Source organism: Balaenoptera acutorostrata, chromosome 16, assembly GCF_949987535.1.
Source record: "Balaenoptera acutorostrata chromosome 16, mBalAcu1.1, whole genome shotgun sequence".
In the NCBI taxonomy this organism is placed as follows: Eukaryota; Metazoa; Chordata; class Mammalia; order Artiodactyla; family Balaenopteridae; genus Balaenoptera; species Balaenoptera acutorostrata.
In genome coordinates, this window is record NC_080079.1 from 65492033 (window position 1) to 65518823 (window position 26791).

The window sequence follows — 26791 nt, forward strand, 5'->3', positions numbered from 1 at the left end:
GAGAGCTAGAGGTCGGGCGGGTCTGGTCATTCATTCATGCGTGCACTCAACACACATCTCCTGAGCATTCACCGTGTCAGGTGTGAGAAACAAGGTTAGGATTCAGCACAGAAGCCTGTCTTCAATAAGCTTTATGGGCTGGTGGGAGACGGACGAGTGTCAGTTGTTTTAAAGGCACGGAGAGGCACCTAAGCCGGCCTTGGGACCTGTAGAAAGGATCCCCAAACCACGTAGACCTCTGTTAGAAAATACAGGGGCTCTTAGTCCTGCAGAATTTGGACATATACTCATTCAAGCGGTTGAGGGAAAGTGGTTCGTTGAATGATGTGTGACAATATCGCTAAACTTTCTGTGAAGAACAAGTGAGGCAAAGAATTGGGAGCCAGTGCATTATAAAATCGTTTTTAAAAATGGGTTGAAATCTTGCCTGGCTTTGAAAACCTGCACCATTTGCTCTGTGATTTTGGACACATCACAAATGTATTTCTTAACCTGAACCTGAGTTTCTCATGCATAATGGGGATAAGAAAACCTACTTCATCAGTTGACAGAATTAAGTAAGATAATGAATGAAAAAGGTTTAGCATTGCCTGGCACACAGAGCACAATAAATAAGAGCTATTAAAACTCATAGGGAGAACTATACTCAACACTTTGTAATAACCTATAAGAGAAAAGAATCTGAAAAAAAAATACATATAGATGTATAACTGAATCACTAACCTAAACACAACATTGTAAATCAACTATACTTCAATAAAAAAATAAAATAAAACCATGGGGAAAAAAAAACCTCATAGGTACGTCAAGGTTTTTAGAAAGACAATTCAAAATGTCATCATTTTATGACAAAGGAAAATGCTGGAAGTTCTATTTCTGTATTTCATAAGATTAGTTTTTACTGCACATTTTTTTTTATTGGATTAAACATGCTGTTTCTCATTTTATTTATTTATTTATTTATTTTTGGCTGTGTTGGGTCTTCGGTTCGTGCGAGGGCTTTCTCCAGTTGCGGCAAGCGGGGGCCACTCTTCATCGCGGTGCGCGGGCCTTTCTCTATCGCGGCCCCTCCCGTTGCGGGGCACAGGCTCCAGACGCGCAGGCTCAGCAATTGTGGCTCACGGGCCCAGCCGGTCCGCGGCATGTGGGATCTTCCCAGACCAGGGCTCGAACCCATGTCCCCTGAATTGGCAGGCAGATTCTCAACCACTGCGCCACCAGGGAAGCCCTACTGCACATTTTTTAATCTGACAGTTTAAGGGAAATTTTTCGTGTTTCACAGTGTCAATTTTTTAGAAGATAAATTTATGTAAATATACAACGATGCTTTCACTTACACTGTGATATCCTTGAGCCAGGAGCTTTGATTTCTTTATCTTTGTATCCTTAAGATTTTGGACAATGCCTGGCACACAGTAGCCTACCACTAGTAGTGGGATAAGGAAGAAACCCTTTGAAATAAATTTTAGTTGTATGCCCAGGCAGGAAAGCAGTTAGGAACCTGCAGTCTGGTTAATAAACCACAAAATTATGTGATACTGCAGTATATGATACGGCTGTACACAGTGCACGGACATTTTTATTACCAACAGATGTTCAGCAACAGAGTAAGCCCAAAATGCTACTAAATGGAAAATTTTTGTCAAGGCTTATAAAGTATATAAATTCCTTTGTAACATACCTGCACATAGGCACAAGGCCAAAATTCTAAGAGGAAACATGCAAAAGGCCCTTTCTGGCTCAAAGGTGGCCAAATTACTGTATTTAATCTAATCATCAGTACAAAATTCAGTAACAAGTAGAATATATGGGACTTATATCCATTTGATAGGAAACGGGAAGTACTTCTTGAATATTGATTCTGCCAGACCAGTTTCCTCTGATGTAGATGATGTAAAATGTTTTCATAAAATTGGGAGAATTTCTAATTCAGTTTGTATACACACACGCACACACACAGTGAATTCAAAAGTCTATACCACAAAATGTTAGCAGTAATTATCTCTGAGAGAGGTATTATAGGTGGTTTTAATTTTCTTCCATTTGCTTCTCTATATTTTCAAATTTTCAGCAATGGACATAGATTACTATTATAATATTTTTTAAAAGGTATAATAGTTTTGGGACTTCCCCGGTGGCACAGTGGTTAAGAATCCACCTGCCAATGCAGGGCACATGGGTTCGATCCCTGGTCCCGGAAGATCTGACATGCCGTGGAGCAACTAAGCCCATGCACCACAACTACTGAGCCTGCACTCTAGAGCCCGTGAGCCACAACTACTGAGCCTGTGCTCTAGAGCCCGTGAGCCACAACTACTGAGCCCGCGTGCCACAACTACTGAAGCCCACATGCCTAGAGCCTGTGCTCCGCAACAAGAGAAGCCACCTCAATGAGAAGCCCACGCATCACAACGAAGAGTAGCCCCTGCTCGCCATAACTACAGAAAGCCCACGTGCAGCAACAAAGACCCAATGCAGCCAAAAATAAATAAATAAAAATTTAAAAAATTTAAAAAAAAAAGGAATATAGGTTTTTTTAAATGACTATTAAGCACTACTCCCAAATTATACAAAACAAAAATAATGTGAGAGAAGGCTCTCAGACATTCACACCTAAATGTGAATTTATTTTTCAAATTTATAATGCTGAAGGGAATAAAACATATTATTTACAAATTCAAAAGCTGAAGATCAGGGTAATAGATTCAAGTTCAAGTAGATATTAAGGGACCACAACATTAGAGTACAGAGTACCAAACAGAAGGCTCTGAATAGCCAAAAGGTGGAGCCATGAAGTTGCTGGGCTCTGTGAAGAAGGAGCAGAGTAAAGATAAGTGGCTGAATGCAGCCCAAAGCTGAGAATTTGGTGAGGAATTTGCCCTGCCCCCTCCTTCTTTCAGAAGACATGGAAAGGTATTTTATCTTCTTAGGATCTGTCCCCCTTTCCTTGCTAATAGGGAAGCCAGCCTTTAGCAAGAGGACCCCTTAAATCCATCCTCCCCCTTGCTGGCATTTACCTACATGCTTATCTTTTTCACTGTCCTCCCTGAAACCCTTCAGTGGCTGTCCAAAACAAGGCCTATGAAGCCTTCCAAGATATGACACTTAAAAAAAAAAAAAACACAACAACAAGATATGACACTTGTCGTGTTCTCACCACTGCTTTCCTCATAGTTAAGATCCTGGCAACAAGAGCTACTTACAGTTCGCCATACATAGGCTGTGTTTTATTAGCTATTCTGTGCCTTTGCCTGGATGCACATTCCCACTTCCGTTTCTTTTACCTCACTTAATTCACATTCAGTCATCATGGCCCAAAAGCTTTCTCTGAACTCCCACCCCCATTCCTGGGCTGAGCTAGGCTTCCTTGTTCAGAGCTCTCAAATCATCACACTTAGTCACTGCCATGGACCTAGGTTTATGTGTCCATCTATTTCACTAGATTGTGAGCTCTCAAGGGCAGAGACTGAGCACTCCTTATTCACTTTTATATCCCAAACATAGTGCCTGGGACCTCGCAGGTACACAGCACCTGCAGTAGGTGCTGAAGAACCAAGCACCTCAGTAGGAATGGAGCCCCTATTCCATCTTGGGTATAAATACAGAGCTCACACTTACTCAGATGCAGAGGCAACTGAGATCCCCTCCTCCCAGTTGTAGCTATCTGGAATCCCATTGGCTATAATCAAAACTTCCCCCTTTCTCAATCCAGCACTGAGAGTCCTTCTTCCCTCCTTGGTTTAACTGAAATCTGGCTCTTACTGGAAAATACTCCCATATAGCTTTCTCATACATATGTTGCTTATTCCCTCACATTCAGTGTACACTGGTGTCCTCCTCTCTTCCTCAAAGTTTCCTGATTATTAGTCCTTGACTTTCACATAAACGCCCTGGTCCCTTTGAAAATCTGTGGTAATCTCACCTTTTCCCCCTGCTAATTCAGGTAATTTACCAACCTCCACCACTTACTGGTATTTTGGCACCTGGATTAGTCTTCCTCTCCCTCCTCAGTCCTTGTTTGTCTTCATTCGAGAGGACTTCACTGTCCATGAAAACCACCCACATAACACTGGCTTCTCAGTTCTTTGACCACCTCAACTGAAATAACCTTTGCCCCCAACAGGCCTACTACCATACTCTGCCTTCTCCTCAACTGCTTGTCTTCTCCTCAACTGCTCCACTCTTGAAATCTCAAATTCAGTCAGCCCTCACTGACCTTCACTCCCGTGCCCCTTCTACGTCCTCCCTGCTATCAACCCCATCTCCACTTCAATCCCTCAGCAGTCTAGACTCCTTGGACCATTACTCTAATCACTTTTGCTGAGTCCTTAACATCTTCACCTTGTCATCCTTTCATCTTACAGAGCAAAACCCCAATCCTCAATCAACTGTCTCCCACCTCCACTCCTACAACTCGATGCTGAGTGTTGTCATAGGAAATCACATAATCACTCTGACTAATGCCACTACAAATTCAGTCTCTCATCTCAGCTGGACCCTCAAAGCTGCCTGTGACCCCCAGTTTGCCTGAGGAGTTCTTCATCATGCTCTGTAGTCAGTACCTGAGCATTTCTCCACTTTCCTCAAATCTCCTAGCCTACTACTCCCCTCTTCACCTTCAGTGGATGACCATGCAAAAATACCACAGGGAAAAAAAAAAACAGCAGACATCAGGCAGGCACTCCCTCAACTTTTTACCTTAATACCTGCAAACACACCTACATGATAATCATACTTTCCTCTGACAAAATGTTAGAGATGTGCTTCTACCATCTAAGGCTAAAATCTCCAGTGTGCTTGAGCTCATCCGTCTGGGTCCTCATAGGGATTTTGCTCCATCATACATTCATTCTGTCTCCTCCTCCCTCCTTTCTGGCTCCCTCCCATATTAGTATTTCAACATGCTCAAATTTCCCTCATCTCTCCACCCCAACAACACAAAATTCTCACTACAATCTCATGTCCTTTCTTCTACGCCCAGCTTTAGCTTATTCTTCCCTTGAATTCACAGCCAAATTTCTGGAAGACGTGTTCATGTTTGTTGTCCCTACTGCTTTATCTCCCATTTCCTGCTTAAGCCACAGTTAAATAGCTTCTACTCTCAATACTCTTATTAATATGGTTGCTCCCCATGTCAATGTCTTTTTGCCAAATCCAAGGGCCATTTCAGACTTGTCTTCTGGTTCCTTTGAAAGCCTTGTATTTCTGGGCTTTATGCCCTCTTCTTGTCATCCCTTCTCAGTGGGATCCCCTTTCCTCTGCTATGCAGTTGAAAGTACGTTGGTGTGCCTCTGGGTTCTTTTCAGCCCTCTTTCCTTACTATACTTTCCCTGGATCATCTCATCTACTAACTTAACTACAATTACCATTTTTTGTTTATTATTCCCAAATCTTTAGAACAGATCTCTCTCCTGCTTCAGACCTATAAATCCAACTGCCTACTGTTTATCTCCTCTGCCATATCTCATGGACTACTCAATATTAAAATACATCTAATCCTGAACTAATCATATTCCTACTCTCTCCCCACATAACTTTTCTTGCTTTGTTCTAGTACCTATCTCAGTGACAAAGCCTAGGTTTTATTCTTCTGCCTCTCTTATCTTCCAATTCAAAGCACTAAGTCCTAACAATTCCATTTCCTAAAAACCTCTGAAATCTATCCATGTTCCTCAGAGTCCACTGACACTGTCTAGCACAGTGGTTAAGAGCACTGGTTCAGAAGCTAGACTTCGTTCAAATCCTCACTCCACTATATATTATCCAGCTGTGTGATTCTACACAAGCAACAACTTCTCAAGTGCCTCAGTTCTCATTACTCAAAATATGTTACCTATCATTAGTGCAGACCACCATCACCTCTACCTTGGATTACCCTGACAGCATCTTAAGAGGGCTACTAGTCTCCAGTCTGGCCCTTCTGCAATCCAATCTCCTCAGTGTAGTCAGTAATCTTTCTAAAACACAAATCTCATCATGTTACTCCTTACTGTAAACTCTTTAATGATTCCCCATTGCGTTCAAGAAAACATTTCAACCCCTTAAAAATGCACACAGGACCTTTAAAATCTGGTGCCTAATTCCTTCCCTTATTCCTGTCCTCTATCACATGCAAGCCATACTGAACTATTTGGCGATCCTCAGACTTACGGTGCTATTCTTTGCCTCTGGGCCTCCGCATATACAGGCATCCCTTGGAAATATTGCGGGTTCAGTTCCAGACCACCACAATAAAGCAAATACTGCAATAAAGTGAGTCACACAAATTTTCTGGCTTCCCAGTGCATATAAAAGTTATGATTACACAATACTAGAGTCTATTAAGTGTATAATAGCATTATCTCTAAAAGAACAATGTACATACCTTAATTAAAAAAATAATGCTGTCAGAAAAATGGGACCAATAGACTTGTTCAACGCAGGATTGCCACAAATCTTCCATTTGTAAAATATACGGTATCTGCGAAATGCAATAAAACAAGGTGTGCCTGTACTGTTCTGACTGCAAACCCTCTCTCCCTACTAAACTGGCTAGGTTAACTTATACTTCTGCTTCACATCTCCTTTTGGGTATCACTTCTTCTAAAAGCCCGACTCCTAAGGCTGGTGAGGTGCACCCCAACTTGATCCTTAGCATTCCATACCTACTTTCATCCTAAATATTAGGTGTTAATCTCAACCATAATTGCTTCTTTAGACTGTAAGTTCCTTGAAGATGGTGACCATGCCTTATTCACTACTACGTCCCTAGGGACTAGGATAGTGATGGGCACATAGTAGACATTCAACCAATACCTGTTGAATAGATTATTGAGTATGCACTGCTTGCACACCTTTTAATTAACTTTATCTAAAATTTAAAATGTTACATCTAACCAATCATGTCACCAGCCTATACAGCCCTTTAATGTAGAAGGGATTTCTTATTTTCTACCATATATCCTATGGAAGGAGTGATCTGAATACAGACACACCACATTTTGTAAAATGCAAGTAACCTTAAGATTGACTTAACTGCCACATTTTAGAAGAAATTTTAAAAGATTACATTGAGAAAATTCTTAACGCACAGTGAAAAGAGACAATAAGAGGAAGTTTTTTTATTCAAAGGTATAACTGGATAAGTAGATTTGTTTACAACCATTCTTGTGAAATACTTTTTAAAAAAATACAACCAACTTCTTTGCCAAAAGCAGACACAGACCTCAACTATGATGACCTAATTTTTGGTGGATAATGTACATGATTAGGCAGAAACAGGCAAGCTCACACTGGAAGATTAACTATCTCAGTCAAAACTCCGTTTGTGGCCCCCGCTTCTTGATCGATTTCTGTTCCCACTTCGTCTTCTACCATCTTGTCGACTTCCTGACCGACTCCCCTGTCGACTCTGTCTACCTGACCGGCCACCAGGTCGACCACCTGACCGGCCACTTGACCAGCCACTCCTCTGTCTGGAATTAGAAGATGTGTTTCCATCATAATATTCTTCAATTTCAGGCAACTTGGCTGGCACTGAAAGTACCCAGTCTGAATCATGCCACTCTGCCTGTTGGGATAATTTACAGGATTAATATAAATGCAAAATAGAAACCATAAGCAAACACGTGAATACAGGAGACTCTTTTCATATCCATTAGCTAAAGGCCATCTAGCCATTAAGTTCAAAGTATCTAGAACAAAACTGAAGACCAGAAAACAAAAACATATTCAAAGCTTATTCACTAAAGTTTCTAAGTTTTATGAACAAACAAAACAGAAACAGACTCAGATACAGAGAACAAACAGGTGGCTGCCAGAGGAGAGGGAGGTGGGGGGATGAGTGAAACACGTAAGAGAGATCAAGAAGTACAAACTTCCAGTTACAAAATAAATGAATCACAAGGATGAAATGTACAGCATGGGGAACATAGTCAATTATATTGTAGTATCTTTGAACAGCGACAGTAACTAGACTTATCACAGCGATCGTTTTGTAATATATAGAAATACTGAATCACTCTATTGTGTACCTGGAACTAACACAGTTTTGTAGGTCAATTATACTTCAATTTTTTAAAAAATGCAGACAATGGGAGGAAATGCTTCAAAATGCTAATAGTGGTTATCTCTGGGGGGTGAGGATTATGAGTGCTTGTTATTTTTTACTTTATGCTTTCATGTGTTTCTAGTTGTCTGCGATAAATGTGTACTGCTTGTAAAATTAGAAAGAAAATAAATGTCATTAAAAATGAAAAAAATCGATCCTGGTAAAATTTAAATCTCAAATTTAACATAACAATACAAAGCTTGGTTCCCCTCCCCAATGCCCCCACCCTCCCAAAAAAAAAAAGTTTCTAAAAGCTAAGTTTTAGTCTCAGGAGAAATTTTCAGGCTGATTTTGGGACTCTAAATTCCTACTCAGTTTATACATTTTAAAAGAGAGCACCGGTTTCTCAGCACAAAACGAGTAAGTCACTAATAAGTAGTACATTGTTTTCAGCAGATGTATTGACAGAAGCAAGCAGTGTGAGCTGAGATTAAAAATCTGTCAACACCAGCCAGGGACTAAAAAATGTAGCCATTGGAAACAATTTGGTATCGGGGTAAACAACTCAAGATATAAAAATCATTGCAGCTCATAAAAACATCGGTATGTCATATCCTGCTACATTAACTGTTTTTCATTGTGATCATAAGTTGCCAAGGCAAGTTAATATTAAAATACCTTACAGGTAAGGGTGAGCAGAGACAAACAGCCACACACACCACCGGTGGCAATATATGACCAAAGCCTTAAAAATACACACACCTTTTGGCCAGGCAGACATCTTAAGAAGTTCATCTTAAAGAGACAAACATGGCAATGTATAAAGAGTTAGCTATGCCAACATTTAAGGCTGACCTTAAATGCCAACATTTAAGGCTTACCTGTTTATAACAGAATATTAGTATTATAAATAATCTAAATGTCAGAAAATAGGACATTGATTCAGTCGGCCACCCAGGTGGCCAAATGCCAGGGAGCCAATAAAAACAAGTAACTGTACAGTTGACAAAGAAATGTGTTTACAATATATTCTGAATTTGTAAAAAGACTTTAAAAACCAAATAATCCCATTTTTGTTTCAAAATATGTATATAAATATGCACAGGGATGTAATAGACAAATTCCACAGTGTAGGAATCTAGTGGACAATCTCTTTCTTCAACAGATAAAATACAAGGGGAATTTTTTTAAAGAAAGAGAGAAAGGAAGGAGAACCTATAAAGAAAACGAGACAAACATCAAATTACAATGTATGAACCTTATGGACCTTCTTATATTTAAAAATATGTAGGAGACAGAGGGAAAATTTAAATAGAAAATTGGATAATATTGAGGAACTATTATTTTGGGGGGTTTAGTTATGGTATTATGATTGTGTTTTTTGAAAGTGTTTTTAGTATTTTAGGTATATAGAGATATTTATGGTTGAAATGATAGACTTCCTAGAATTTGTTTCAAAAGAATACAGGAGAGAGTGGGGAAGTGGATGGAAGTAGACATGAAACACAATTGGCCATGAGTTGATAACTGCGGAAGCTGGGTGATGGGTACATGAGGATTCAGTATGCAATTCTATTTTTTCACATTTGAAATTATTCATAATTTTTAAATGTTTTAAGTTATGATACAGACTGGATATTTATTATTTATTATTATTTTATTAAGGAATTGTTAACTGATTTAGGTATTTAGCCTAAATCAATATCATAATGATATTATGACTATGTTATTTTTTTTTTTTTTTTGACTATGTTATTTTTAACCCCTATCTTTTAGAGAAACATACTCAACTATTAAGCAGATTAAAGTTTTTAAATACCAGGCTTCCCTGGTGGCACACCGGTTAAGAATCCACCTGCCAATGCAAGGGACACGGTTTGAGCCCTGGTCCGGGAAGATCCCACATGCCGTGGAGCAACTAAGCCCGTGCGCCACAACTACTGAAGCCCGCGCGCCTTCGAGCCCGTGCTCTGCAACAAGAGAAGCCACTGCAATGAGAAGCCCACGTACTGCTACAAAGTGCAGCCTCCACTCGCCGCAACTAGAGAAAGCCCGTGTGCAGCAACGAAGACCCAATGCAGGGACTTCCCTGGTGGCACAGTGGTTAAGCATCCGCCTGCCAATGCAGGGGACACGGGTTCGAGCCCTGGTCCGGGAAGATCCCACATGCCGCGGAGCAATTAGGCCGTGCGCCACAACTACCGAGACTGCGCTCTAGAGCCCTCGAGCCACAACTACTGAGGCCCGCGCACCTAGAGCCCGTGCTCCGCAACAAGAGAAGCCACCGCAGTGAGAAGCCCGCGCACAGCAACAAAGAGTAGCCCCCGCTCGCCGCTACTAGAGAAAGCCCGCGTGCAGCAACGAGGACCCAACACAGCCAAAAATAAATTAAAAAAAAAAAAAAAGACCCAATGCAGCCAAAAATAAAATAAATAATTTATTAAAAAAAAATTTTTTTTTTAAATACCTGTAAGCTTTCTGACTCAGTTGTGGGAACATCAAAGCAAACACCCTAAAAGCAAAATGAAAACATTTTTATTTAGATGCATATGAGTTGATTTTTTAAAATATCTGCTTGTAATCTTACATTAGCTAAGAAAAGATTAAGTTTGTCCCATGATTGCCTATAGGATTAAACCAGCTAATATATAATAATGCATGACACAGAATGGCTGCTAATCGTACTTCCTAAATCTAAAAGTAGACCAGTATCTAATAAGAACTGACTACTACTGAGAATCTACAGTATTCTCTAGAAAAGTTTTTGTAGACACTATAATGTTCCATGTCCCTTGTAAAATGACCCGTCTAATAAATTCCTTTAAAAATTTAGTGCCAGAAACTTTCTCTCGTAAAGAGCTGAAATGTTTATCAGATACCGAGAATGAAGTAACCTAAGATGCTTCCTCTTTGGTTTTGGTTGCTGATAAGTTGGAAGTTAATTTAATATTCAAGTATAGCTTTGCACTAAGGACCTTGGTATATTTTCCTTCCCCTCCACATTTTTTCTGAATGTACATATTTGTCTCATACTTGCCACAGATCTTTTTTGAAGGTAAGTAATATTAAATTTGAGAAAGATAACTATTTCCAATAAATGAGCTAATAAATTATAGACTAGAATGAACCTATGTTGCCAAGTGAGATGAATAAATATGACATCTTTTCTCAAAACCATTAGAAGAAATCAGTCACTTATATTACAGATGGTCTTAACTTTGCTATTTCATAATTGTATGAAAATACTTAATTCACTTTATTATCCTCATTAACAATCAATAGCAGGCCACTTAAAAACCAGTATTGTGTATTCTCCAAAAAATAGAGCTGTTTAGCTGTTGCAATTATAAGTTACTTAATCTTAGAAAATAAACACACATAACCACATGTAATATGTATACAAAGGCAGAAACTTAGAAAACTCGGATATTAGTCAAATTAAGCAGAATGACTTTACAGCTTTCTAGAGGAATGGGTTACTTAAATAACTCCCCAAATTTACAAGTGGAAACATACTAACACATGGAGAACATCCCATTAGGCTTCAAAAAAAAGAAAGAATCTGCTAGTGTTTATAATCGTGTACGGCAGTTGTCTAGAAAAGCCTACCATATTTCCTTTTAGGAGGCACATTCTGGTAATTTGGGACACGGCATTACTACTCAGCTTTCTGTTAAGTTCTTTCCAAGCACAGCTAACATCCTGTATTTCTTCTGGGCTTTCCAGAGTCATGGTCACAAACCCCTTAAGGAATAAAAGTCACATTATGTTTGGGAAAAAAGCAGCAGCAGCAGGACAATGACATTCTAACTTGACAGCCCTTTTTGACTTAACCATGCACTTCTTATGAGCCAACAGTATAACATGACTGCTAAAAAAAAACTTCTTTGAAACTATATTAATAGAAGACTAATGTTTATAGATAACTGAAAGTACCATTCTTCTATACATTGCTGTAAAGACTACATTTAATTCTAACCATCATGCTTTAAGAGGAAATTAAACAAACTAGAGCATCAGAGAAAAGATAAGGTAGTGGAGAATTAAGGAAATGCTGAAGGAATCAAAGTTGGCTTTGAGTGGAAAAACAAGAGGACATAAACCTCTTTAAACTTCTGAAGGATTATTACATAAGCAAAAATTACTTGTTCTGTAGAACTTCACTGGACAACAAAAGGATCAACATGAAGAAGATACAGGGAGGCAGTCATCTAACAAATATTTGAGCGCCCCCTATGTATGTGCCAGAGATGCTCTAGGTGCTAGAGATTCAGCAGTAAATAGTGCTTTGTCTCATGGAGGTTACATTCTAGTGTGTGTGTGGCAGGGGGTTGGCTTGGCGGCAGTGGATAATGGTGGGAGAGGAGACAGTAAACAAATAAGGAAATAAATATAATGTCAGATAGCAATAGGAATCATGAAAAAAAAAATAAAGCAGGGGAAGAAAATGAAAATAGAGAGTAAAGGGAGGGGTAAGCTATCTTAGACAGTATGATGAGGAAAGACTTCTCTGATACGGTGGTATCTGAGTAGAAACCTGAATGAAATGAAGGAGAGAGCCAAGGTTATTAAAAGGAAAGAACGTTCAAAACAGCACAAATAAGTGTAAAGGCCTTTTGTAGGATTAAGTTTATGTTTGAGTATCAGCAAGTAGGTTAGGGTAGCTGAAAACAAGCAAGGGGAGAGTGATAGGAGATGAGGCCAAAGAGGTAGCAAGGGAAGACCCTACAGGACATTCATGGTAAAGACTGTGGATTTTGGTTTAACCCATAAAAGAAATATCAAACCACTAACACCCTGTTGCTAAGGTATTTAGTCAGAGGATAGATCACCCATCTGCCAAAGAGGGATTCTTTTATTAGATAAAAGTTGGGATTAAATTACCTCTCACATACTTCTTAGCTTTAAAAGTCTATCTTCATATTTGCTTAAGAAGTATGGTTTAAATGTTTTCTTGAGAAGTACCTGGTGGGTTATTAGGGATAGGGTGTTTGCTCAGTGCTAAAGTATCACCCCACAGATTACTTACTAATTACAGAGAGCAAAATATACCTTTATAATGGGAATATATGGCTCTGGGTATGGTTTGTTTTGACATCTGATACTGACCCGGCAGGGGGGACAGGTCAGATGGTGTTTTTTACACAAACACACACACACACACACACACAGAGACACCCTCCACATATACAAGCAATCCTTACTTTGCATGGTGTTGTGTTAGCTGCACAGAGTCTACTTCTCGATTTGCATGGCTTCATGGCAAACAAAATGAGAAACAGGTTCTGGTATGCAAGTTTCAGTTGACAAAGTACTGTGCAAAGTGAAGATATCCTGTATTTCCCTCCAGATAGAGAGATATCTATGGTTCAATTTTAATCCTTCTCAACCACATGCAATTTTCTCACAGATTTCTACCTTATCAGAGGTGATCAAAGAACGTGGTTCAAAACTTGATGCACCAGAGATGTGGGCTAATGCTGCAGCCAGTGCGTCCACTGCCCCTTTCTCTTCTATCAGTCTCTGAGCTGATGGTCGGAAGAAATCAACAGCAGCGTAAGAAACGGAAGCCAGAGACCTATGGTTTAAAAATAGTAAATTTTCTTGGTCAAGACAAAGGGGAAAAATTAAAGATAAGAGAATGAATGGGAAAAGAGAGAAACGTTTTCATATTTTAATATAATTAAATGTCTGCTGGTAAAACTGGTGATTAAATTTTCTGATATGTGAACTAGGAGAGCTTAAAGATGTATAGCCTAATACAAAAGAAAAAAATCATTCAGCAAGGTCAGAAAGCATACCTGATGGCATCCATGCTTTTAGATTTAACTAAATCCATTGTAGAAGGAACACCTACACGTTTAAAAGTAATTCCCTGAAAATGAAAGAATTACATTAAAGAAAAATGGAAGTCTTTACACTTAATTCCTAAATTAATCTAGTTTGCTGAATTTCCATTTCTTGGACTTAAAGATTTCCAAGCCCTAGCAGACCAAAAGATTTTCTAATAAATCATCAATTACAAATTCTAGAAAGAGAAAAAAAATGTTTTTGAATTGTCTCTTAGTTACAATCATGGAATTTCAGTTGCAAAATAAAGCTGATTTAAAGAAAAGAAAAGGATGCTGTTTATATCAATCAACTTTTTTCTTATTATCCTCATTTTACAAAGTATATGAAATAGTGTATGAAAACACACATCATAAAAATAGGAAAAATGTGAAATACCACAAAAACTCCAGACCACAAAAAATGTGTAATTTCTTATAGAAACTGGTTAGTGTACCATTACTCGATATAATCTTAACTATTACACGAAGACAATGTCACAATCATCCATTTACAATACGGGACTAAGAGGTACTGAAATCACAATGCACTTCTGATTTTAGTATCAAGGGAGAAGTTCAAGGGAAAAATGAGAAAGTCAGCTCTTCTGTCTTCACAATAAAAGCTGTATTAAAACAAAGTCTTGCAGCTAATATAAATTTAGCTCTCCACATGCTTCACATCCAAATGCAGCTTAAACTGAGAAAAGTTATAAAGATCTAATTGTGAGAATACAAAAAGATCTCTTTTCTAAGGCACCATTCAGATAATAAGCCTGAAATAATTTAACTCTACTTACTGCTTTTTGTTCCACATATCTTAGTTGACCTCTTTCTCTTGGTTGATAAAAACATATGCAAATCCCTGTCCGGCCAGCTCTACCTGTGCGTCCAGAGCGATGAATATAGGACTCAACATCCTAGAAATAAAAGAGGTAACTCTTCTTAAAAATCTGGCAAATTAAACAGTCATTCCAGCATCCAAATAATAATAAGAAAAATAACAAAACTACTACTATCAATAATAACATTTTAATTTCAATCCTGTTGCTCTCTTCAACATCCCAAAGAATTTTTATGCTTGAATTCTGCAATAAAGGGGATAGGATTTAAAACCTTTTTATCCACTCCATCCCAGGGTTCTTTACATGGCAACTTTTTATAATTCCCTTGCATGATTCCATGCCTCAAATCCAAATAAAGAGGTTAATCATTTGCAAAGGCACCAGATTCTGATCAATTTAACATCACACTAACAAAAAATGGCTAAGAGCAAGAAAAGATAACATATTTTTCATATATAAGCAACGTCTTAAAAATAAAACAGCAATTTATATAGCTGCTCTTATTTTCTCAAAATCAAATCTCATTTCCTTGAAAATTAAAAACACAATGAGGTATCACAGTATTCCTGTTAGAATGGTCATCATCAAGAAGACAAAAGATAACAAATGCTGCTGTGGAAGTGGAGAAAAGATAACTTTGGGCACTGTTGGTGGGATTGTAAATTGGTACAGTCACTATGGAAAACAGTATGGAGGATCCTCAAAAAATTAAAAATAGAACTACCACATGATCCAGCAATTCCACTTCTGCGTATATATCCAAAGGAAACAAAAACACTAATTCAAAAAGATATCTGTACCCCCATGTTCACAGCAACATTATTTACAATAGTCAAGACACGGAAACAACCTACGTGTCCATCAACAGATGAATGAATAAAAAAGTTACGGTATATATATGTATATATATACCATATACATATGGAATATTATTCAGCCATAAAAAAGAGGAAATCCTACCATTTGTGACAACATGGCTAGACCTTGAAGGCATTATGCTAAGTGAAATAAATCAGAGAAAGACAAATACTGTATGATCTCACTTATATATGGAATCTAAAAAAAAACCAACAACAACAAACAAAAAACTAAACTCATAGAAACAGAGATCAGACTTGTGGTTACCAGAAGCAGAGGGTGGGGGGAGGGAGAAATTAAGGAAGGTGGTCAAAAGATACAAACGTCCAGTTAAACAATAAGTACTATGGGTGTAATGTACAACATGATGACTATAGCTAACACTGCTATATGATATAGTATAGCAAAGTTGTGAAGAGAGTAAAGCGCAAGAGTTCTCCTCACAAAGAGAGAACACTTTTTTTCTTTTTTTCTTTTCTTCTTTTATACCTACATGACGAGAGGGATATTAGCTGAAGCTACTGTGGCAATCAATTCACAACATATGTAAATCAAACCATCATGCTGTATGGCTTAAACTTATACAGGGATGTATGTCAATTATTTTTCAATAAAACTGGGGGGAAATAATCTCATTTCCTACCTGTGGAGGTGAACTCTGAATCACCAGGTCAACCTCAGGAATGTCCAAACCACGGGCGGCCACATTGGTTGCCACCAAAACTTTAAAACTACCCTCTCTGAAGCCTTTCAGTGTAATTTCTCTTTGTGACTGCGCGATATCGCCATGTAAACACTGGGCATTCTATTTGAAAAAAAAAAAAAGGAAAAGTAAGTGTATAGCACATACTTGCAATTCATAGCACCAAACACCATACAGTCTGTGCTCTTTTTTGTTGCTGTTGTTTTTAAATCTTACGTTCTGATAATTATAAAGATACATGCTTATTGTTTTTAAAAAATCAAACATTACAGAAAAACATTTAACATAAAATGCAAAAGCTTCCCTTAATATCAGCCTCCTAATAATTAACTGTTAACAGTCTGGTGAATATTCCTCCGCATATTATTTTTTAAATACATACACACACACAGACCCCTCACAAATCCTAGCATATAATTTTATGTATTCACCTATAAAAATGGGATTTTACTATATATGTACTGTTTTACAACCTGTTTTATAAATTTTTTATATCTTAGCCATTTTTCTACATCTATAGATATACATCTACTTAATTTTTTAAAACTATACATGATTTCTTCATATGGCTGCAGTATCTTTTTTTTGGCCATGCCACACAGCTTGCAGGATCTTAGTTCCCCGACCAGGGATTGAACCTGGGCCCTGGCAGTGAAAGCACCAAGTCCTAACCATTGGACCACCAGGGAGTTCCCAGTATCATTTATTTTAGCAGTACCCTACTGATTTGGGTAGGATCCAAACTTTCATCTTCAGAAACAATGCTACAACAAATAACCTTGTACTTACAACTGCAGACCCCTTAGTATATTTCAGTAGGTTACATATCTAGAAGTTGAATTTCTGGGTCAAAAATTATAAACATTTAACATTTTAATAGCTATTGCTATTAAATTAAGACTGTGTTATAAAAAGAAGTTGTAAACAAACAAACAGAAACCAGACTCACAGACATAAAGAACAGACTTGTGGTTGCCAAGGGGAATGGGAGGTGGGGGAGGGATAGATTGGGAGGTTGGGGTTAGTAGATGCAAACTATTTCATACAGAATGGATGGACAAAAAGGTCCTACTGTATAGTACAGGGAACTATATTCAATGTCCCGGGATGAACCAAAATGGAAAAGAATATAAAAAAGAACGTATATACATGTATAACTGAGTCACTTTGCTGTACAGCAGAAATTAACACAATATTGTAAATCAACTATACTTCAATTTAAAAAGAAATTGTGCCCATTTACTCTTCAACATTCTATGAGTGTTTATTTCATCTTACCCCATATATATATATGTATATATATATATACATATATATACATATATATATATATAAAATATATATATACCGCCCACCTGTATACTATGAATCATTATAATCCTTGTAAATCTAATAGGCAAAAATGATTTCCCAATGTTGTTCTAATTTACATTTCTGTAATTTTCAGTGAAGGTGAACCATTTATACTGGGTTGATCTTCCATGTATGCTGCAAATAATTTCCTAGTATTACAAATAAACTTCCTAGTATTCTTAGCCACTATGAAAAGTTAAAAGTTCATAACAATGATTTAACCCCAACAGTATCTAAACTGCAGCACCTAAGCATAACGCATTCATGAGTGAATTCACTGAGCACTTGCTATGCTCCAGGTACTATGCCAGGTTCTGGAACAATCATAAAGAAACGACCCTGGGACAGACAAGTTGACAAGTATTTTCAATACAGTATGATATGTGCTATAAGAAGGTGCAGGGTGCTATAGAAATACCTAAGAGGGGAACCTAACTCACTCTAGTTTGAAGGGAAGGCAGCACTGAAGCTGAGACCTGACAGATAACAAGGAACTAGTAGTCAGGTTAAAAAAAAAAAAAAAGAAAAAAGAAAAAAAAAAGGAGGAGGTTAGGGAGTTCCAGGAAGAAGAAATATCACATATAATTAATGTTTCTGGGGAACTACAAATATTTGAGTATTGCTGAAGCACAGAGTTAAAAGGAGAAGTGGTGAGAGATGAGACTGAAAAGGAATATGAATTTTATCCTGAGGACAATATGGAACAATTAAATGATTGTAAGCAGAAAATTTTCATGAACATACTTGTATTCTAGAAGGAATATTCTGGCTACAATGTATAGAATATATTAGACAAGGGCAAGGCAAAAGCTAGGGAGACTCAGATAGCAGACTGTTGTAGAAATTCAGGAGAGATATCAGTGGCCTCATTGAGGCAGTGGCAACGACCATTTATTCATTTAACAAATATGTGGTAATCTACACATCAGGTACTAGGGATAAAATGGCAAACAAAAATTAAAACTTTCTCTATCCTCATCGTCTTGATACTCCGGTCGAGGAAATGGGCATTAATCAAGTAATTAGGCACACAAATAAATTTAGCCAACAAGTGTAACTCAAGATGCATGGGTCTAAGAGGCAAAGGACGTTTAGAAGAGGACAACCTGACCTAGTTTGGGGCAAGGAAGAATTTACAGAAAAGTACCCTGGACTGATATCTGAAGGATGGGAGCTGCTAGGCAAGACAGACTACAAGTACAAGAGCCCTGTGGTGACAGGAAACATAGCAGGTATGGTGAGAGTGCAAAAATAAGGGAAAAGTGTGATAAGATGAGGCTGGAAAGGTAAGTGGGGGCTAGGCAGTAAATGAATTCAAGAACTATTAGCAGGGACTTCCCTGGTGGCACAGTGGTTAAGAATCCACCTGCCAATGCAGGGGACACAGGTTCGATCCCTGGTCCAGGAAGATCCCACATGCTGCAGAGCAACTAAGCCCGTGCACCACAACTACTGAAGCCCACGCGCCCTAGAGCCCATGCGCCACAACTACTGAGCCCACGTGCCGCAACTACTGAAGCCTGCGTGCCTAGAACCCATGCTCCACAACAAGAGAAGCCACCACAATGAGAAGCCCGCACACCACCACAAAGAGTAGCCCCTGCTCGCCGCAACTAGAGAAAGCCTGTGCACAGCAACAAAGACCCAACACAGCCAAAAAAAAAGAAAAAAGAAAAAAATAAATATTAGTATATGAAATTGGGAGGACTTGGTGAAGGGAGTGGAAATGAGGTATAAGGGAAAGAACCATATATATGACTCCCAGATTTTGAGCTCCTGCAACAGAAGTAGGGAAGAAATGGACCATTTTAAACTATAGGAAATAGAATCTAAAATACTTTGTAGTTACCTGGATGGCAAAAGGAAGGAAAAGAAGTCAAGGGTGATATGTAGATTTCTGGCTCGAACTATGGGTATCATTCAACAACAGGGAATGCTGGAGACAGAGTGGGTATAAGTGTATAAAAGAGAATGAACTCAATTTTAGGTACACAGTGGGTTGGGGTGTCTGTGGCCAGTATGATAAACACAAGTCTAGATTCTGGAGACAGAGCTAACCTGGAAAAAGATTTGGACATCATCAGCATATACACAATGACTGGAACCACAGGAGTGATTAGATATATTTATCTATACACATCTCTATACTTCTATATTTCTACACTTATTGACTGCTTATTATAAAAGCACTATACTAAATACTTTAAATGATTTAAGTCTTAAAAGTATAAAAAAAATTTTAATACCACTTTTTAAAAAAGATTTATTATTTATTTATTTATTTATTTATGGCTGCGTCGGGTCTTAGTTACAGCAGGCAGGATCTCCGTTGAAGCATGCGGGATCTTTCGTTGCGGCACACGGGCCTCTCTCTAGTTGTGGCATGCAGGTTTTTCTCTTCTCTAGTTGTGGCACGTGAGTTCCAGGGCACGTGGGTTCCAGAGCGCGTGGGCTCTGTAGTTTGCGGTGTGCAGGCTCTCTAGTTGAGGCATGCGAGCTCAGTAACTGAGGCGCGCGGGCTTAGCTGCCCTGCAGCATGTGTGATCTTAGTTCCCTGACCAGGGATGGAACCTGTGTCCCCTGCACTGGAAGGCGAATTCTTTACCACTGGACCACCAGGGAAGTCCCTAATACCACTTTTTAAAGAGGAAACATGGGCACTGAAATAGGAAGTTATTTGCCCAAGGTTATACAGCTAGTAAGTAACACAACTGGGATTTAAATCCAGATCTGGGAACTTCCCCGGTGGTCCAGCAGCTAAGACTCCGCGCTCCCAATGCAGGGGGCTCAGGTTCGATCCCTGGTCGGGGAACTAGATCCCGCACGCCGCAACTAAGAGTTCACATGCTACAACTAAAAAAGATCCTGCGTGCCACAAGTAAGACCCGGTGCAGCCAAATAAGTAGATAAATATTAAAAAAAAAAGAGTTAAAAGAAAAAAAAATCTTGATCTGTCAGACTCCAAAGTGCAACTAATCACTATGCTCAGAAAGAATATGTTAAGTGAGAAGAAACAATTACAGAGGTTAGAACTCTGAGGAACGCCAATATTTAAAGTACAAGTAAGGGACTTCCCTGGTGGTGCAGTGGTTAAGAATCCACCTGCCAGTGCAAGGGACAGAGGTTTGAGCCCTGGTCCAGGAAGATCCCACATGCTGCGGAGCAACTAAGCCTGTGCGCCACAACTACTGAGCCTGCGCTCTAGAGCCTGTGAGCCACAACTACTGAGCCTGCGTGCTGCAACTACTGAAACCTGCGTGCCTAGAGCTGGTGCTCCACAACAACAGAAGCCACCGCAATGAGAAGCCTGTGCACCACAACGAACAGTAGCCCCCACTTGACGCAACTAGAGAAAGCCTGTGCGCAGCAACGAAGATCCAGTGCAGCTAAAAATAAAAATAAATAAATAAATTTATTTAAAAAAAAAAACAATAATAATCCTTTTCCTTTAGAGATACGTACCCAAATATTTATGGGCATAACAACATGTTATCTAGGGTTTGCATCAGGATAATTCAGGAGCAAGAAGTGAGTGGGCATTTGGATGAAATAAAATAATTGTTGCAGCTGGAAAATGAACACATCATTACACTGTCAACTTCTGTGTATGTCTTGTATAAGTTTGAAATTTTCTACTATAAAAAGTTAACAGAAAAAAAAACATGGATTTAGTGTTCTGATCCATTCATTCAATAAATATTTGCGATTCTTCTTATACACAACTCTAAAATATTACCACTCTTACCCACAGAAACTCATTTTGTTTCACTCTTTGTATTTTCAAGATCACATCTGCAAAGTTTTGAGAAAACTTCTGATGAAAACGGATAGAATTCTATCCTGACTTAACAGATCATGAGAGGCTGGCTATAAATTCTTTCTGAATGAGACTCAATTCCAAGAATGACTATCAAACCTAGTCCACAAAGGACATGATTTTTTTTTTGCTCAGTGATTCATACCTATAATCTCAATTAGAGAAAGCATGAAAAAAGACGTACCTGTTTTATGTGTGGATTCATGGCCATTTCAGTTACATTCTTTTTTGTCTCACAGAAGATAATAGCCCTTCCTTCAGACCCACTGTAGACTTGAAGGACATCTCCAATAACTGCTGGCCTCTGAGACCAATGGCACTGGATGGCCAGATGCTTTGAAGAAAGAAAATATCAAATATCTGCTTCATTAAAATTATTGAAAAAGATTTCTCTTGGACATTTTTTTTTCTATTTGTTCAAGAATTGGCCTTCCTGGAAGACAATAAGACAACGATTCTCCCCAACCCCATTTGAAAACAGCCATCAGTAGGTGAAAGGATAAGCAAATTGTAGTATACTTATACAGTGGAATACTGTTCAGTGATTAAAAGGAACCAACTACTGATCTATGCAACAATATGGATGAATCTCAAAACATATGCTAGGTGAATGAAGCCTTACAGAAAAAGAGTATACACAATATGATTCCATTTGTCTGAAGCTCTAAAACAGGCAAAACTAATCTATAATCTATGATGGAAAAAAAGCAGAACAGTAGTCGCCTCTCAACGGGGACTGAGCAGGGGCACAGGTGAACTTTCTGTGATCATGGTAATATTCTTTGTTTTGATAGGGGTTTGGGTTACACACATGTATGAATTTGTCAAAATGAAGCAAATGCACACTTAAAATTTTGCATTCTGTTGTATGTAAATCTTATCTCAAAAATTGTAAATATTAGGTGGATGAACCTTGCAAACATTATGCTACATGAAAGAAGCCCGACACAAAAAAAGCCACATGTTGTAATGATTACATTTATATGAAATAACCAGAAGAGGTAAATCCATCGAGACAGAAAGCAGATTGATGGTTGCCAGGGGCTAGGAGAAGGGGGGAATAGGGAGTAAATGCTTAATAATTACAAGATTTCCTTTTCGGGTAATGAAGCGTTTTGGAAGTAGATAGACGCAATGGTTGTATAACACTGTGAATGAACTAAATGACACTGAATTGTACACTTCAAAGTGGTTAATTTTAGTTATGTGAACTTTACTTCAATAAGAAAATTGTAAATATTGAACTCTAGCTAAAGATATGCACACTAAAATACTTATGGGGAATTATACTGATTTCTGCAATTTGAAATAAATAAAAAAATAAGATGGATATAGGGATGAGTAGATATGCAATAAAGCAAATATAGCAAAATATTAATGGCAGAATCTAGCTGGTGGGTATATGCGTGTTCACTGTAAAATTCTCTCAACTTTTCAGCGAGTTTGAAATCTTTATGATAAAATGTTGGGGAAAAAGTATACTGTAACATTTTAAATCTGTGCATTTTAACATATTATATCTCAATAACATTGTTTAAAACAATTAATTACATAACACATGGAAAACAGAGATAAGCACAAAGAAGAAAACTAAGAATCATTTGTACCAGCTATGTCAAAGTCTTGCTTCTTCCTCCCCACCTCTCAAAAATAAAAATAAAAAAGATCCTGAATCTGATCGAACCTCACAATCTACCATCAACTCACAGGAAAATGAAAACAGAGGAACATGTTAACTAACACCACAGCGTTGCAAATCAGCAAAATTGAGACTATGGGAAACTTGTAAGACAAATGATCAGTTCTTTTCAATAAAAAATTGCAAAGAAAAAAAGGGACAGAGGAACCTGTATTTTAAAGGATTTAACAGATGAATGGATAAAGAAGATGTGGGGTATACATACAATGGAATATTACTCAGCCATCAATAAGAAAATGAAACCTTGCCATTTTTGACTACATGGATGAATCTAGAAAGTAAGCCAGACAGAGAAAGACAAATACTGTATGATCTCACTTATATGTGGAATCCTAAAAAACAAAACAAAACAAAATGAAAACAGACACACAGATACAGAGTACAAAATGGTGGTTGCCAAAGTGCAGGCGGGGGAGGCGGGGACCTGAAACAGGTAAAGGAGATTGACAGGTACAAACTTCTAGTTATAAAATACGCCACAGGGATGCAATATACAGCATAAGGAATATGGTCAAAAATATTGCAACAACTTTGTATGGGAACAGATGGTTATTAGACTTATTGTGGTGATCATTTCACAATATATGCAAATATCAAATCACTATGCAGTACACCTGAAACTAACAAAATAGTGTACGTCAACTATATTTCAATTAAAAAAAAAGATGGTGAATAAACGTTCAACACATGGATAAAAAAAGACTTAAGACATATAAATTAGTAGCAATATAAGGATCTTATTTGAATCCATATTCAAACAACCTATTTACAAAAAAAAGACAACTAGGGTAATGTGAACACTAGATATTTAAAGATATTAAAAAATTGTTTTTTTTTTACTATGATGGTAACTTTGTGGTTTTTTCTTTGTTTTTAAAGAGCGCTTGTTCTTTTAAAAATATATATAATTATACGAAAATGAAATGATGACTGGACTGCTTCAAATGTAGGGATTAAAGAATGTATGGGGGTATAGAAAAGATCAGTGTTAAAGCCTGGTGATGGGCACATCAGATCCTTTGTACTATTCAACTTTTGTACGTGTTTGAAAGTGTCCTTAATAAACTTTTCTCTTTCTTTTCTTTTCTTTTTTTAATTTATTTTGGCTGCACTAGGTCTTAGTTGCGGCATGCGGGATCTTCATTGCAACATGCGGGCTCTTAGTTGCTGCATGCATGCGGGATCTAGTTCCCCGACCAGGGATCGAACCCAAGCCCCCTGCATTGGGAGTGCACAATCTTACCCACCGGACTACCAGTGAAGTCCCATTAATAAACTTTTCTTCACTGATACATTTTATGTTCTTAATGTAAAACTTGCAGCCATTATAAAATATACAAAAGCTTACTTCGACCATCCATACTATAAAAGTCCTCTTTCCCAGAAGTAATCATTATTATTAGTTTGATGTTTATCCTTCCCACCTATCTTTGTACATAAATACCTAAAGAAGCCATTTAGGATTATTTGTGTATTTTTTAAAATAGTATGATTCGGTACTTATCATTTTATAATCTGGTTTTTATCAGTCAAATACATTCTTTTTAACCATTACATTGTATTTATAGATCATACTCTTGTTCATCTGGACTATTTTTATTTACATACACATATATGTACATCTGTCAAATGTAAAAGTGACATATATGGTACATACCTGTCAAAATAATGCAAATACTACCTTTCTTTTTTTAAAAAAAATACTATATGTTTAAATTTTCATGGAGTCAAAATTATAAACCTTTTCCTTTATGGTGCCTTCTTCTGTCTTTATGTTTAGAAAAGCCTTCCCTTTCCTCAAATCAAATAACTGTTGACCTACAATCTGCTGTAAATTATTTTATGGCTTAATTTTTTTTAATCTTTGGGAGTATTTTTGGTATACGGTATGAAATGAGGATCTTTCCTCCACCTAAGCTTTAACAAATTATCCCAACACCAGCAAATTGAGATGAATTACTTCGTTTTTCACATTCTACATACTTTAAGTCTGTCTCTATGGATGCCTGTGTATCTCCTGTTAGGACTTGCTTGTTCACAAACTTTCTTCCCCCTATTTATTTTATTCTGCTCCTGAGTCTCAGACTATAGAAATACATAGGTATCTCACTGAGTAAGGGCAAAAAAGAGATATTTGGCCTGAACTGGTACCCAAAACATAAGTTTAGCTTCAACAAATTTCAAAATATCAACTAAAAGCTAAAATCTATCACACTGGAAAGCTACTTACTTCCACAGTAGTTGCAGCCTTTTGAGTCATTTTCCCAACAAGGTCAACCTGTTCATATCTGGATTTCATGTATTTTTTTGCAACTTTGTATACCCACTGTGGGCAAGTTGCAGAAAAAAGTAAAGTCTGAGGATTGTCTTCAGAATCTTAAATAAACAAAAAGAATTCAAATGCTTTCTTAATTTCTTAATATCCCACAATGTAGTCAGCTCTTAAAAATCCCCCCAAACTTCAAAGAAATAATGAAAAATTCAAAACTTGGGGTGAATTTTGAACATATAAACTTTACTGCAATTATCAAAACTTTCAACTTTCAAAACTGAGGGAAAGTATCAATATGAAGAAAACTGAACCTAGAAGGAAGATGAGAATTTAAGAAGTAACAATGAGCAAAGAAATGAGTAAAATGAGTTAGTAAAACTACTTACTATAAAATAATACATAGAAGAAAGCACAGAAAGCTAAGAAAATGGTTAAAGTATGCTATTGTACTTTCTTGTTCAGGAAGAAAACAGATACCAAATACCTTTAGTTTTGTTAGAACACTGGGGACAATGTATTAAAAATCATAAAATAAAAAATTCATAAGCTTTTAGATAAGAAAACAATTGCTAATGTGCTTATTCTAAATTAGGATATACCAGTTTTGTAGGATTCGTGGATAATATCTTCAACTTGTTCAGCAAAACCTAAATCTAACATTTGATCCACTTCATCCAGCACAACGTGGCGCAGTTTAGAAAGATCTAATCGGCCGCTCTGCAGATGATCTTTGATACGGCCAGGGGTCCCAACCAAGATGTCAATACCATTTCGAATATGATTAACTGTGGGAGGAGAGAAATATCAATAATACGTAAAAATTCAAACGTAGATTTTAGATTTGAGTAGCAAATAGATCTTTGTGCTGCCATCATACATATTTACTCACTTTGGCTTTGATATGATGTTCCACCATAAAAACACGCCACACTGAGCTTCCTAGTTATATCTTTGAAGTCTTTGGCTACTTGGTTTGCCAGTTCCCTTGTAGGAGCCAAAACAAGTACCTGAGCAAAAGTTTTAAAAAGCAAAAAGATAAGTTTCTGTAGATCTCTAAGTTCAAACTGAGAAGACTATTTTTTAAGGTGCATTTAAAACTAGGAATCTCAGCATTAATGTCATAGTATTTAAAGACAGAGCACAAATAACAACAACAAGAACAGCTTATGTTTATTATATCCTCCCTTACTTCCTTAAGGTCTCTTTTCAAAAGTCACTTTCTCAATGAAGTCCCTACCCCTCTTTTCATATCCTCCCAACCGTGCTTAACTGTTTCTCCTTAGCACTTATACCATATAAAATATTTATATTCTACTGATTTGCTCATTGTCTGCCTCACCCACTAAAATGTAAGCTCCATGAAGACAGGGATTTATGCCTGTTTGAG

At 37.6% G+C, this 26791-nt stretch overlaps 1 protein-coding gene across 1 annotated transcript in view; it reads right to left on the reverse strand.

Moving 5' to 3' along the window:
• Positions 1-7080: 7080 nt before the first annotated feature.
• Positions 7081-26791, reverse strand: part of DDX50 (DExD-box helicase 50) — a 28627-nt gene continuing 8916 nt past the window's right edge. Inside the window, exons 5-15 of the mRNA XM_007167776.2 lie at positions 26294-26411; positions 26004-26189; positions 25363-25508; positions 21618-21767; positions 16204-16365; positions 14658-14777; positions 13831-13904; positions 13448-13607; positions 11639-11773; positions 10497-10541; positions 7081-7549 (exon numbers count right to left, since the gene is read on the reverse strand). Coding sequence (XP_007167838.2) covers positions 7289-7549; positions 10497-10541; positions 11639-11773; positions 13448-13607; positions 13831-13904; positions 14658-14777; positions 16204-16365; positions 21618-21767; positions 25363-25508; positions 26004-26189; positions 26294-26411 — 1557 coding nt within the window. The 3' untranslated portion in view covers positions 7081-7288. The remainder of the gene's footprint in view (positions 7550-10496; positions 10542-11638; positions 11774-13447; positions 13608-13830; positions 13905-14657; positions 14778-16203; positions 16366-21617; positions 21768-25362; positions 25509-26003; positions 26190-26293; positions 26412-26791) is intronic.